The 12817-nt window shown below is 57.0% G+C and overlaps 1 protein-coding gene across 2 annotated transcripts in view; it reads right to left on the bottom strand.

The window, feature by feature from the left end:
* Positions 1 to 12817, bottom strand: part of SNX27 (sorting nexin 27) — a 32147-nt gene that overhangs the window by 9879 nt on the left and 9451 nt on the right. For both annotated transcript variants that reach the window (XM_054182623.1, XM_054182622.1), the window contains exons 2-6: positions 9228 to 9459; positions 5797 to 5989; positions 3596 to 3660; positions 2953 to 3057; positions 1779 to 1857 (exon numbers count right to left, since the gene is read on the bottom strand). In XM_054182623.1, coding sequence (XP_054038598.1) covers positions 1779 to 1857; positions 2953 to 3057; positions 3596 to 3660; positions 5797 to 5989; positions 9228 to 9459 — 674 coding nt within the window. The remainder of the gene's footprint in view (positions 1 to 1778; positions 1858 to 2952; positions 3058 to 3595; positions 3661 to 5796; positions 5990 to 9227; positions 9460 to 12817) is intronic.

Genomic DNA, 12817 nt, shown 5'->3' on the forward strand with positions numbered 1-12817 from the left:
AGCGCAGAGCCCCACACAGCCTCAGCAGCGGCCATGCCCCTCAGCCCCAAGCTCTGCTCCAGGGCCCTTCCTTCTCCTCCCTGACCAAATCCAGCCTTTTTCCGTACCTCCGTCCACAGTGTCAGCCCACGCCGGCCACCAGAGCCCGGACAAAACCATTGCTCAGCCAAGCTGGAGCAGCCGGGCCACCAGCAAGCCCCTGACGAGACATTTCCTGCGTTCAAATCTGCTTTGCCCAGCTACGATGGACAAAAAAGGCGAGTACATCTCCTCCATCAGGTAGGGATACGGCTGCCACCTTACTGCAGACGGAGCTTATGGTTTCCAGAGAAATTAAACGGAGCGTATCCAGACAGGGATAAACGTGGATGTTTGCAGCGAGTGTCCAGAAAGCATGAGCCGTAAAGGTTAACTGGAGTTTTTTTTACTTCCCAGCGCAGTTTGAGGAGCGCGGCACTCACGGGAACGAGGAATTAATAGCTCCCGTTAGAGTCTGGCAGCGTAAAAGCCTCCTGCGTGGGACCGTGCCAGTCGGCTGCAGCGTCCCGTCGCCCACGAGCAGGAACTCCCCGCACAGCCCTGCCTCGGCAGCCTCGAAACAACACGCCGAGCCTCCAGCCCTGCTCCTCCCTCCCCGTGTCCTGCTCCGTCACACGCCGGCACCCGGGAACCCCCAAAGAGCGACCACAAACCCGGCGGCAGAGGCAGTTCTGCAACGTCAACTGTTCTACAGGAGACTGGCGGTATCTTGGCTGCCCCAGGGTCAGCATCTGAACGCAAATCCAGCCTGTTCTATCAGATGAGTCGTTTTAGGAGGGTTTTAAGCAGCTAAAAGTTGCCCCTGCCATTCAGCCAGAATCTTGTGAGCGCAAGGAACAGCCCTAGGAATCTTTCCTGCAAGGCACGGTTTGCCGTACCAACGGGATGAGTTTGAGACATACAGAGGTGACAATCCAGGAATGAAGGTAGTGAGAAATACACTTGGTTTAAAACCCAGCATGGGGCGGGGGGCGGGAGGGGGACGGAGGACGGGACCAATCCAAAAAACCAACGACAAACCAACCACTACACCCCTTTTGTGGCGTGACCGTGACATTTTGGCCTCTCTACAGCTTCAGCGAACCCGATGCGAAGCCGGGTGAAACCAGAGCCTGCTGCGGCCGGGGATGCGAAGAGCAGCCGGGAGACCCCAGCGGGCGCTAAGCTGGAAGGAGGGCAATTAAGTAATTGCCAAAACGATGGCCCAGAATCCCCCAGTCAAACCTCAGATACCACCAGGATTTAACCGCCGTAAGGAGAGACGAGAAGCTACAATGCAGCTTGCAGCACGTCCCCTCCAGGGCCTGGGCATCGCCCCACACCTACGTGTGCCCTCCATCCTCTTTCCTTTCCCATCCTCTTTCCTTTCCAGCAAAGGAAAAGGAGAAGACCCATCCCAAGCCGCTCCCCCCCGGCTCTTCGGAGACGGCTGCGCTGCAGTGACGCTGCCCACTTTTTCTAAGCTGGACCCTTTGAAGTAAAAGGCATCTCTCGGTTTAACAAAAAGCTCATCTCCTTGAACAGCTTAAGAAAGAGAAAGTCAAGCGGCAGCGGAAAAAAAGCCATCAGACTTCGAGGGCTCCTCGTTACGAGATCCTGCTGTGCCTGCCCGATTCCTCCTGGGTATGCCAGCAGAGATAAGACCTCAATGAGAGTGCCACCGGCCGGGCTCCGCGAGCGCCACAGAGCTTTCTCCTCCCTCCCTCCCTCGTCAGCGCCGAGGGGATTAAAAGACTTACCAAAGGAGTGATTGATCACTTCAAACAAGGCGAAGTAGTTTGCGGTAATACTGTCCATTCCGACTTTGGCAGCCACAGCCTAAAGAGAATGGGAAAAGGGGGTGAGCAAAACCGGAGTCAGCAGCTGCCGGTCCCGTTCCGGGGCAAGGCTGGCTTCGTACGGGTTATTCCCAAGCATTCCAGGTGTCAGTCACCACGGAAAACCTGAATTTTACTCTTCCAGTAAAAACAGATGTTTTCTTAAGCAAAGGCTTAGACTCTCCTGCTTTCACCTTCCTGTAAATTGCTCTAGATTTTAAGTGCCACCGCGGCTGACAATTAGGTCATCTGTTCTTCCGACGCCTCCAGCCTCAGCTCCTGACAGCAGAGGCGCGCACACCTCCCCCAGGAGTTTTCTCCAACAAAACCCGCGCGCTGCTACCACAGCCAGATCGCAGAGACTCGGTGGAGGCGACGTGAAACTCGGCGTCCCAAACGCAGGAACCTACCCCAGCTCCCGCCTGCGGGGCTCTGCCGTGCAGATCGAGCTCCCGAGAGCCTGCTCTTTCGCAACCCGCCCCGGGTTACCTTGCTTGCAGCAACATTTTTAGTTCCCCTTTCAAAAAAGGGTCGTCCCCCCCACATCGTCTTTTTCCCCCTAATCCGCTGACAGCTTCCACTTTTCCTCCTGCGGTGCTGGCTGAAGTCACTTGTCCTTGGTTTACCACTTAAAGCCCTGGGCCTCCGGCCACTTGCACACCTGTAACCCGGCCAGAGGATTCCCCAAAGGGTCACTACGCTGAATATTCAGCCCGCTGTCCTGCCACACAGCCATGGCGGGACTCCCGGGCTGGCCGCAGACAGCTCTTGGATCCACCTCCTCCACCGCAACCCCTGCGAGCCATAACACCACGATCCGTCTAGCGCTCAGAGCCATCCGCCAGCTTGAAGATATTATCGGTGAAAATTAATTCAGCGATGACTCTGTCCTTGCAGCCAAGCCTGCCAGCGAAAACGCTGCTTCAGCACGGCGGCAGGTTAGAGTTCTCCAGCGTCCCCGTCCTCTCCGGTACAGCAAAGCGGCGTCGCTGATGCCCACCCGCACTCGAGAGGAGCAAGAGGGCACCCACGGGGTCTCCGTTAACATCTGAAACATGATAATCTTCCATTCAAGGCAAAAAAAGCAGCAGCTCACCTGGTAGACCTGGTCTGTAGTGCTGTTCTTTTTGACTCTGACTGTCACTGTCGTTATATCTGGTAGCGCTACCCGGAGCTCCACGTCCGAGACGCCGTTGTAATTCTGCAGGAGGGAAGAAGAGAGGAGAGAAATCAGCATCACACGAACCGAGCCCGGAGCTCTATGGACTATTTATTGCCTTGTGCTGGCTAATTAAAACGGTCACTTTAACGACCGGCTGGTCTGCAAGCCTCAAGAATCCCATTCTGGTCTGCAGCAGAGAAATTCTGAAAGGAGGAAGACGCGAGCTCTGCTGCGAGACAGGAAGCCGAGCAAACCGCTCCGGACCACGACGGGGTAGGATTCTCCATTCACGGGTTCGCCAGGGAGGAGGGAGAGGAACCTCCGGGACACGGCAACTTAACGCACGGCGGAAAGGTTGGGAAAACAACGGCAGTCGAAGGGCAAACGGCAGCTCCCTGGTTTCCTCTGTGCAGTGACAGGCAGCAAACTGCAGCCTTGATTTTTTGCCATGGTGTGCTGTTCAACCAACTGAGGCTTTGGCAGGGAACGTCTCCACTCTCTCCTCTGGTTTTACCAGGCATTTACGGCCCGTGTCGCAGGGAGGGTCAGGGCAGAACCTCAGCGCCGACGTGCCTACCTCGTCCGACTCCGAGAGGAACTCCTGCATGATGTCGCTCTCCCCAATGACGCGTATCGAACACACTGCGGGACAGAGAGCGCAGGTTAGCGGGGTGCCGGGGGAAGGGGGAGACCTCCCCTCCCAGCACCGACCCAAAGGTGACATGGCAATAACAACTGTCTGTTCCGCGGGCGGCGTGAAACGAGGGTGGTATCTCCAGCCCGGAAAAACCTTCTCACAGCAAGTGCTCTTGGGGCTGTTATCAGGTGTCCCGGCACGGAGACTGATCCAGCCCGAATCCCCTAGGATAGTAAGGAACGGCGGTGTTGAATAACTCATCGAGATACTCCCTGTGGGTGAAACCTGGGCCCCAGGCACACAGCCAACAGGAGGGTTAGACTACACTTAAAAGTGGGCAAGGATTTCACAAATAGTGCTTTTGCCTCCAAAAAAAAAAAAAAAAAAAAAGTTATTCCAGAAGGGACTGAAACTATTTGGAAATTTAGGGCAAGTTCAGCAAACAATTTGCACCCCAAGTGTATCACGTTGCCTCTAAGATGCAACCAGTCCGTCCCTTCCTCCAGCTGGTACCCGAGGATGAAGATGGACGAGCAGGGCTGAGATATCAGCGGAGTGGGGAAAACCTGACCACGTCCATCTTACGGGAAGATGGGGCTTTGCTTCCCGGGCTGGGAAAGGGAGGAGCAGGAGTCTTGTGAGGAGTGGCTGAGGGAGCTGGGGGTGTTCAGTCTGGAGAAGAGGAGGCTGAGGGGAGACCTTCTCGCTCTCTACAGCTCCCCGAAAGGAGGGGGTAGCCAGGGGGGGTCGGGCTCTTCTCCCAAGGAACAGGTGACGGGACAAGAGGAAACGGCCTCAAGTTGCGCCAGGGGAGGTTTAGGACGGATATTAGGAAAAATGCCTTCATCGAAAGGGTTGTCAAGGATTGGAAGAGGCTGCCCAGGGCAGTGGTGGAGGCACCATCCCTGGAGGGATTTAAAAGCCGGGCAGACGTGGTGCTTCGAAACATGGTTTAGTGATGGTTTTTGTCAGAGTTGGGTTGATGGTTGGACTCGATGGTCTGACAGGTCCCTTCCAACCTCAGCGATTCTGTGATTCCATAAAGGAAACTCCTGCTGCTCCTGCTCCTACTTCTGATCAACCAGGACCACAGCGTTCAGCCGTGAGCAAGCTCCGAACGTACTGGCTGAGCCTGACGAGAACAGCCTCGAACACGACCTTCTCCCTGCTCCAAAGCCTTCCTCCTCTCCAAGATCACTGGATCTTGGAGCAATATGACACCAGAAATAAAAGCTTGTTGTGCGTTAAAAAACTAATTACACATTTTGTTGTTGGACGTGCGTTGCAAGCCGGTAACACATGCATCATTAAGCCGTGGCAAGTCTGAGCTCCCTCTCACCCCTCCAGCCGTAAAATCCAACCCAGCTACACAGGAGCTTCTCTCCCTCACAGGTAACCAAATCCTCATGAAGTTTTGGGCCACCGGTGGAAGGACGGGTGCCTCAACATGAGCTTGCAGCCCAGAAAGCCAACCGCATCCTGGGCTGCATCAAAAGAAGCGTGGCCAGCAGAGCGAGGGAGGGGATTCTGCCCCTCTGCTCCGCTCTGCTGAGACCCCACCTGGAGTCCTGCGAGCAGCTCTGGAGTCCTCAGCACAAGAAGGACGTGGACCTGTTGGAGTGGGGCCAGAGGAGGCCACGAAGATGATCAGAGGGCTGGAACACCTACGCTATGGGGACAGGCTGAGAGAGTTGGGTGGGTTCAGCCTGGAGAAAAGAAGGCTCCGGGGAGACCTTACAGCAGCCTTCCAGTCCATAAAGGGGCTCCAGGAAAGCTGGGGAGAGACTCTGGAGCAGGGAGCGTAACAATAGGACAAGGGGTAATGGTTTTAAACTGGAAGAGGGGAGATTGAGATGAGATGTGGGGAAGAAATTCCTTCTTCCGAGGGCGCTGAGCCCCTGGCCCAGGTTGCCCAGAGAAGCTGTGGCTGCCCCGTCCCTGGAGGGGTTCAAGGCCAGGTTGGACGGGGCTTGGAGCCACCTGGGCTGGTGGGAGGTGTCCCTGCCCAGGGCAGGGGGGTTGGAACTAGATGATCTTCAAAGGTGCCTTCCAACCCGAACCATTCTGTGATTCTACGATATGCCCCGGGGATTCGTTTCCCCGCTTGCCAGGAAGGCAGCGCGCAGCTCCCAGCTCAGTACCTTTCTCCAGGTACTCTTCCAGCCCTCGCCGCCGGGCGTCCAGCTGCTGCTCTGACAAAGAGAAGGGCCATTTCCCCGGGAGACGTGGAAAAGTGAAGTTGGCGAATTCCCGTTTCAGGTTCTGGTGCAGGATGGCAAACTCCCGGTACCGCTTGGAGCAGAGCTGGCGGCCCGCCATGTAAACATTGTAGACCTGCAGGGAGGAGAAGAGGCTCACTGCGCGGAGAGAAAAGCTTCCCAAATCCAGACTGGCACAGCTCTGCCTTCCCAGACCCACGGGACTAAGTAAGGAGAGTTTGAACCAGAACGAGAAACTGGTATGAACAGCTAAATATGCCACTGCCAATCCTTGGAGCTGGGGGGTGTCCCAGCTACTACCACCACCCGAGAGCAGCAGGATTAGCACGAGTTCAAGGTGTTTCTACTCCAAAAGGAGAGGAAAAACACCCAAACACTTTACGCGAGGTCCTGAGCCCCAATGCAGCCATCACCTGGAGCATCTCCTGGGCACAGGAGGGTCCCGAGATGCACCAAGCCACTGCCAGACAGATGCCACAGCAAACGCCCTGCTGACGGCATCGGTTGCGTTCAGCAACAAGAGCCCCATCACGTTCCAGAGGGGCTGGACGCCACCGATGGATTTCCAGCTTGGCGCAGAATTGAGCCTCATGGTGCAGCCAAAGCCCCAGAGCTTCGGCTTCGGGTTCAACGCTGCTTTCCCCGAGACAGAGAGGGGTCCCAAACCCAGCAGAGGCTCGGATCCTGTCTGGACACGGCCCCTGGCAGCCGTCAGGCACCAGATCCCAGGGGAGAAGCAGCATTACATCTCTTTTAGGAGCACCCCCCCACGGTAACTAGTTTCTTTGCTATGCGTGCAACTCTTCCAGTTTCGTTCTGGGCGCATTAAGGAAACAGGATTCTGGTCCCAAACAGGGGAAACCTGGAGCAGAGTTATGGACTCGGGACATTTCTCAGCACCGCGATGCTCTGCAGGGAATTCCCTTCCCGTTCATTAACCAGCCGCCTCCATTTTTAAAGCCGATCTGCTGAGTCTCACAGGCAAGTTAAACAAGCTCTTATCTAGGCCTTGCTAATACGCCCTCAGTGATAAGGAGGTCCCAAACAGCAGCGTTACCTTAATTAGCTTCACACAAGGCAAGGGATGCAGAAGGAAGAGAGCGGGTTCAGGCGTTTTGACGTTTGCAACCGCTACCCCTCCTCTGGAGAAGGGCATCACCCTCCGCCGTCCTCCCGAAGCCGGCAGGGCACAGAGGAGGAGGCCAGCACGTGCCGAAGACACACCGCGAGTGGTTTTGTCAGCCTTCAGAAGACTCAAAAGCCCAACCTGCTCCCCAGATGAGGGCCCGGGGCGGTCCCAGCTCACTCACCCTCCACACACCTCCCCGATAACCTTCACAAGGGGAAAGCGCTCCATCAAAACCACAGCTTTTTCCTTAAAGCGAAGCACGCGTTCAACCCTTCCAGCGTCACCTCGGGGGAAGGTGCCACGATGGGGCTGGATCCGAACGTCGCAGCTACTGTCAGTCCAGAGAAGAGGCCGCCTTTGCCGCCCCCAACACTGCGCTGCTTTAAGAACCTCTGGTTTCCAGGACCCTTATTCTCCTGCCCCACACAGCACACCCGATCCAGCAGCATCCCCCCAAGGCTGGGAGAGCAGGGCTCCCCGTGAGGCTGCGGATCCGCAGGGATCCCATCTGTCCCCTTCAGAGACACGCGCCAGGGTGACGCATTGAAGTGACAACGGGAGCCTGACCCCTCTGGTGAGCCGGGTGCTGACGAACCCTCTCCACCCTTCCTCTCTCACACACGCTGGGTTCTGCAACATGGACACTGGCTCGTGTCTTCCTTGGGAAAATGCCTCTGTCCTCAGCTGGGAGAGGAAAAAGTGATGAGCCAGTTTGTCATCTGTCTCCTGGCACCTCTCACCACAACACAACCGCATCCCGAGGGCGGCTGCTCCAGCCAAACCTCCCTCCCGGGCTGGGAGGGCAAAGGGAGCCAACGCACGGCACAAACCTTCCAGCCACGAGTCCAGGCAGCGGCGTAACTACAACATCCGACACGCGCCATCTCGTCCCGAGTCCTTCCATCATCCACCCCCACCGACAGCCACACAGTTCCCTGGCTCCGGAAAAAGGAAGGCAGCACAGAGAGCAGGAGAAAATGACCTGGACACGGGTAGGACTGTGCTCCTAACAATAAGCAGCTCTCTGCGGGGGGAAGAATGACCGCCCTTGTGGCATGCTTCTGTCTCTACCAGTCGCTGATTGAAACTGGGAGCCAGCTGGGGTCTGGCTGCAGGCTCCACTGGCCCCCGTGGCACACTGAGAGCAGCGGCCAGGCTCCACTGGTCCCCGTGGCACACTGAGAGCAGCGGCCAGCAGCCAGGCTCCGCTGGTCCCCTGCGGCACGCTCACAGCAGCGGCCGGGCTCCGCCGGTCCCCGCGGCACGCTCACAGCAGCGGCCAGGCCCCGCCGGTCCCCGTGGCACGCTCACAGCAGCGGCCGGGCTCCGCCGGTCCCCGCGGCACGCTCACAGCAGCGGCCGGGCTCCGCCGGTCCCCCGCGGCACGCTCACAGCAGCGGCCAGCACAGGGTGCTGGAGGATGGGGCAACCGAGATGGATGCTTGGCTTGCAAACGGTGAACACCCCACAGCCAGGCAAGGAAGCAAAGAGCTAAGCAAGGCCCGGCCGACAGGAGGTTAAATACACCCCCAGCGGTGCAAGAGGAAACGGTTCTGCAGACGAGTGTCTTCATCCAACCTGGTTTGGGTCCCACTCCGAATATTTCCTTACCAGCCCCAGCCCGCCATCCCTGACGAGCCAGAATCAACCTTAAGCCTCAGAGGGCGCGTCCTTGTCAGGCACTTCGATGACAGATCACATTATCGGGGAAAATGACTGCCAGCCTCCCCGATAAACACGAGAGAAGAGGCGGGGAGCCCCAAGGAAAAAGTCTTTCCACAACTATTTCCCCCGACGCTCCCTAAAGGGAGAAGGGAGATGGAAGGGAAAAGAAATTCTGTTAGATGGGAAGCTGTGCCTCAAGACATCTGCTCCCTTTGCTTTTACATTTGTCACAGATGTCCTTAAACGCTTGGTGTAAAGCAGGAGGTACAAATACAAAGGTTTATACAAACAAAATAACTTCCTACTTCATCTTCACAAGAGATCAAGCTATTCCGGATACATTAATAAAAAGGCTTCCCAGCACACCGGGAATAGCTGCAAGAGAAACCGAGCACAGCAAGAAGGAGGACGGGCGCGCCTAAATAAGGCAGGGTCAGAACCGGTCAATAATAAATTAACGTGCCTCCATCCTGAAGACAAACAGAGAACGTTGCCACCACCCGTCACTAACAGCAGACACTTCCCATCTCCCGAAAACACCGTCCGAGCTGATACTAACCACAAACTTCTCGCCGTTTTGCTCCACGTGCTTGTAGGTGGGGATGGAGATGGGCACGGCTTGTTTTTCTGTGTAGTCATAGAACGACTGCCCCAAAGAGTCATCGCTGGGATCCAGATTGTCTGCCTCGTGGGGAGGCACCGACAACACCGTCAGGATCAACTCCTTCTCTCCTGCGCGGATCAGGTCCACCACTTGCTTGTGCGTCGCTCCTTCGACGTTCACCCCGTTCCTGCGAGAGGAAAGCAGAGAAGCCATGAGCGAGGCAGGGGCGAGTGCAGAGCCTTCAAACCACGCCAGGGCCAGCCCAGGGATCCACCACGTCCCTGCTTCCCCTCGGAAATCCCTCCTCCAGCCTCAACCGCTCCTGGCTGCTCCCGTTTCCCTCTGGTCTAAACTTCGTTAATTTTTCCCAATTGGTGATTTCTCGGCTTATCATAGAATCATAGGATGTGTTGGGTTGGAAGGGAGCTCTAAAGGTCACCTAGTCCAACCCCCCTGCAGTAAGCAGGGACATTTTTAACTAGATCAGGGTTATTATTTACTGAATTGTGTTTAATGGCTTCAGACACAGCTAGAACTTCTTTAAGGCTCATCCACCCCCTGGAATATTTAACGCAAGTTTTGCGGTTTTTACCATTTCTCAATGGCACGACACGACACGGCACGGCACGCTCGTACCCAGAAAACGAGCCTTTTCCCGTCGGCTCAAGGCGAACGCGAGAAGCCCACAGAATCGGGGAAGAAAACGCGCAACGCCCAAAACATACTGCTCTGGCTAGGGCAGAGCCCGTCTCCCGATCCTCTACAGCTCCAAACCGCAAGTGAATTTCCTAAACACGAACTGAAGCTTCCAGGTGACCAAGGATGAGAAAGGAGGGAAGGAGGCTCAGAGAGCAAAGCTAAGCCATTTCAGAAGCTGGTGCTCCCAGCCACCGAGGCGCAGCACCCACCGGCACTCGGGCTTTGGTGTGACACAAAGCAGACGCCCGTTCGCTTCCGTTACTTCTAGGCAAACCGCTCTGCCTTGCCCCAAACAGCCCTGGAGCACTGCTGCAGCGAGTACCGCACTGCTGCTTCCTGAAGTGCTCCAACCTGATCGCCAGAGCTCCTCACAATGGCGCCCCAAGCCCTCCATGATCACGGGAGCTCCTCACAAGTGTGCCCCAAGCCCTCCATGATCGTGGGAGCTCCTCACAATTCCGCCAGGAGCTCCTCACAATTCCGCCCCAAGCCCTCCATGATCACGGGAGCTCCTCACAATTCCGCCCCAAGCCCTCCATGATCACGGGAGCTCCTCACAGTTCCACCGAAAGCCCTCCATGATCACAGGAGCTCCTCACAATCCCGCCCCAAGCCCTCCATGATCGCCAGAGCTCCTCACAATCCCGCCCCAAGCCCTCCATGATCATGGAAGCTCCTCACAATTCCACCCCAAGCCCTCCACGATCGTGGGAGCTCCTCACAATCCTGCCCCAAGCCTTCCAGGATCGCCAGAGCTCCTCACAATCCCTCTCCAAGGCCTCCATGATCGTGGGAGCTCCTCACAATCCCGCCCCAAGCCCTCCACGATCGTGGGAGCTCCTCACAATTCCGCCCCAAGCCCTCCATGATCGCCAGAGCTCCTCACAATTCCGCCCCAAGCCCTCCATGATCATGGAAGCTCTTCACAATTCCGCCCCAAGCCCTCCATGATCATGGAAGCTCTTCACAATTGCGCCCCAAGCCCTCCATGATCACGGAAGCTCTTCACAATTGCGCCCCAAGCCCTCCATGATCATGGAAGCTCCTCACAATTCCGCCCCAAAGCCTCCAGGAGCCCCAGAGAAGCTCTAAAGACCCAAGACAGACCCAAGCCACCTCCAGAGCATTCCTGCTCTCCCTGCAAGCTCAGCTTACCATCACTTGGCTCGTGCTTCGCCCAGAAGATACGGACCATACCTCGGCCAGCCTAGAAAGATGCTGGACCTATGACTTGATTTCAAAGCAAAGAGAGCTGTTGGGTTCTCTTCCAAATCTGGGAAAGGACCAGCCTGGTTTTCTTCTCGGTAAGAGCTAAATTTAGTAGCGAGTCTCCATAAACTTGCCGTCATCACAAGCGTCTCTGGGAAGAGTTTGGTATCTGAAACATTCCCTGTATAAACAGGAACAGGCAGAACTTCACCCACCGCATCCCCCTGGCTCTGGCACGGCTGATGGAGAGCCTGGAGATCACCGGAGACGATGGGTCCCCGTCACCTTGTCACCTCTGCTTCCCGAGCGGCTGCTTGGGATGAGCCTGGAACAAACCAGCCAGGGAGTTTCTCACCGCTGCTGAAGCAACGGCGGCAACCACGGCACAACACCAATTTGCCTTCGCTCACAGGTCGGAATTTCTCCCACAGAGCACCCAGCGTCGCCCTTATTCCACAGCGCCAGCTGCGGCCACTACCTGATGCTTCAGAGGAGTGCAAGAGGAAAGCAGTCTGCCCTTCCCCAGCCACGCATGCCTACCACGCCGGGAGAGAAAGGGCTCTCAAATATTCCCTCTGGCAATCGGCTCCTCCTTCCCGGAGCCGGGGAGCAGACTGTCATCATCTCACCGCGAAGATGGTCACAGAACCATCGCAGCTTGCCTTAAATCAAGGGCAGGATTTAGCTTCCGATCCCCAGCTCTCAAACGAAAGAGAACAGGCTCTCGACGCTTCACATCCATCAGCTTTTAATTGAACTTTTACTTACAAGAATCAGCCCAGAAAGAGCCGGATCTCCACTTACAGATCTGGGTGAGAGATCCCAGGCTCCGAACCAAGTCTAAAAAGCCCCAAGCGGCGCTTGTGAGCCAGAGGCAGAGCTGGGCAGGAACAATTCCCCCGGCTCGGACACTACTGCACCTTATCAGCCCTCTTAGAGCTCCGGTACCCTCTCAGGGAAGGGATAAGGAAGCAACGCTCCGTGCAGGCTCTGTGCTCCAAGGGCCACACACGGCTTTTACAGAACAAGGCTGTTGAGCTCAGGAAGAGAAGAAACCCCCTCCTCGTTCCAGCTCTTCCCCGGGGCAGCAGCGTGGTCCCCGAAGCAGCAAATTCGGCCGCACAGGGCAGCCCTCGTTAACGAGTCGAGCCGTTAGCCACCGACACCGTCGCGCCAAAGCGATGTTCGCCTTTCCCCCCCGCCCCGCCGCGCGACGCTCACGTGCTGCTCGCTGACCCCAGATCCCTTCCGCTCGCCGAGAATGAACCCCGGCTGCAAAGTCCGGCGGCGCCGCTGCCCAGGGCTGATTTTTGGTGGATGGGGATGAAAAGCCGGATTCCAGTCGCGTGCAGATGGCTGCCGTTTGCCCACCCCAGGAGGGACAGCGGGCCGAAATGATTGTCCTCCGCGCATCCCTGTTCTGCCCCAAAGGGAGAAGGATGAAGGCAGGGGAGTTCAGTCACCGACCCACGCTGGACCCCGAGCCCATCTCCGGGCAGCGGCAGGCAGAGCCCCCCCCCGGCTGCAGCAGGGGCTCTCGGCTGACCCAGGCTGCAGGACGCGCTGCTTCGGCTGCAAAAGCCAAGCCTGGTTTTGACTTACTCAGCCCCAGCCAGGCTGAGACGAGGTCCTCAGCT

The sequence above is a fragment of the Rissa tridactyla genome, chromosome 23 (assembly GCF_028500815.1).
Source record: "Rissa tridactyla isolate bRisTri1 chromosome 23, bRisTri1.patW.cur.20221130, whole genome shotgun sequence".
In the NCBI taxonomy this organism is placed as follows: Eukaryota; Metazoa; Chordata; class Aves; order Charadriiformes; family Laridae; genus Rissa; species Rissa tridactyla.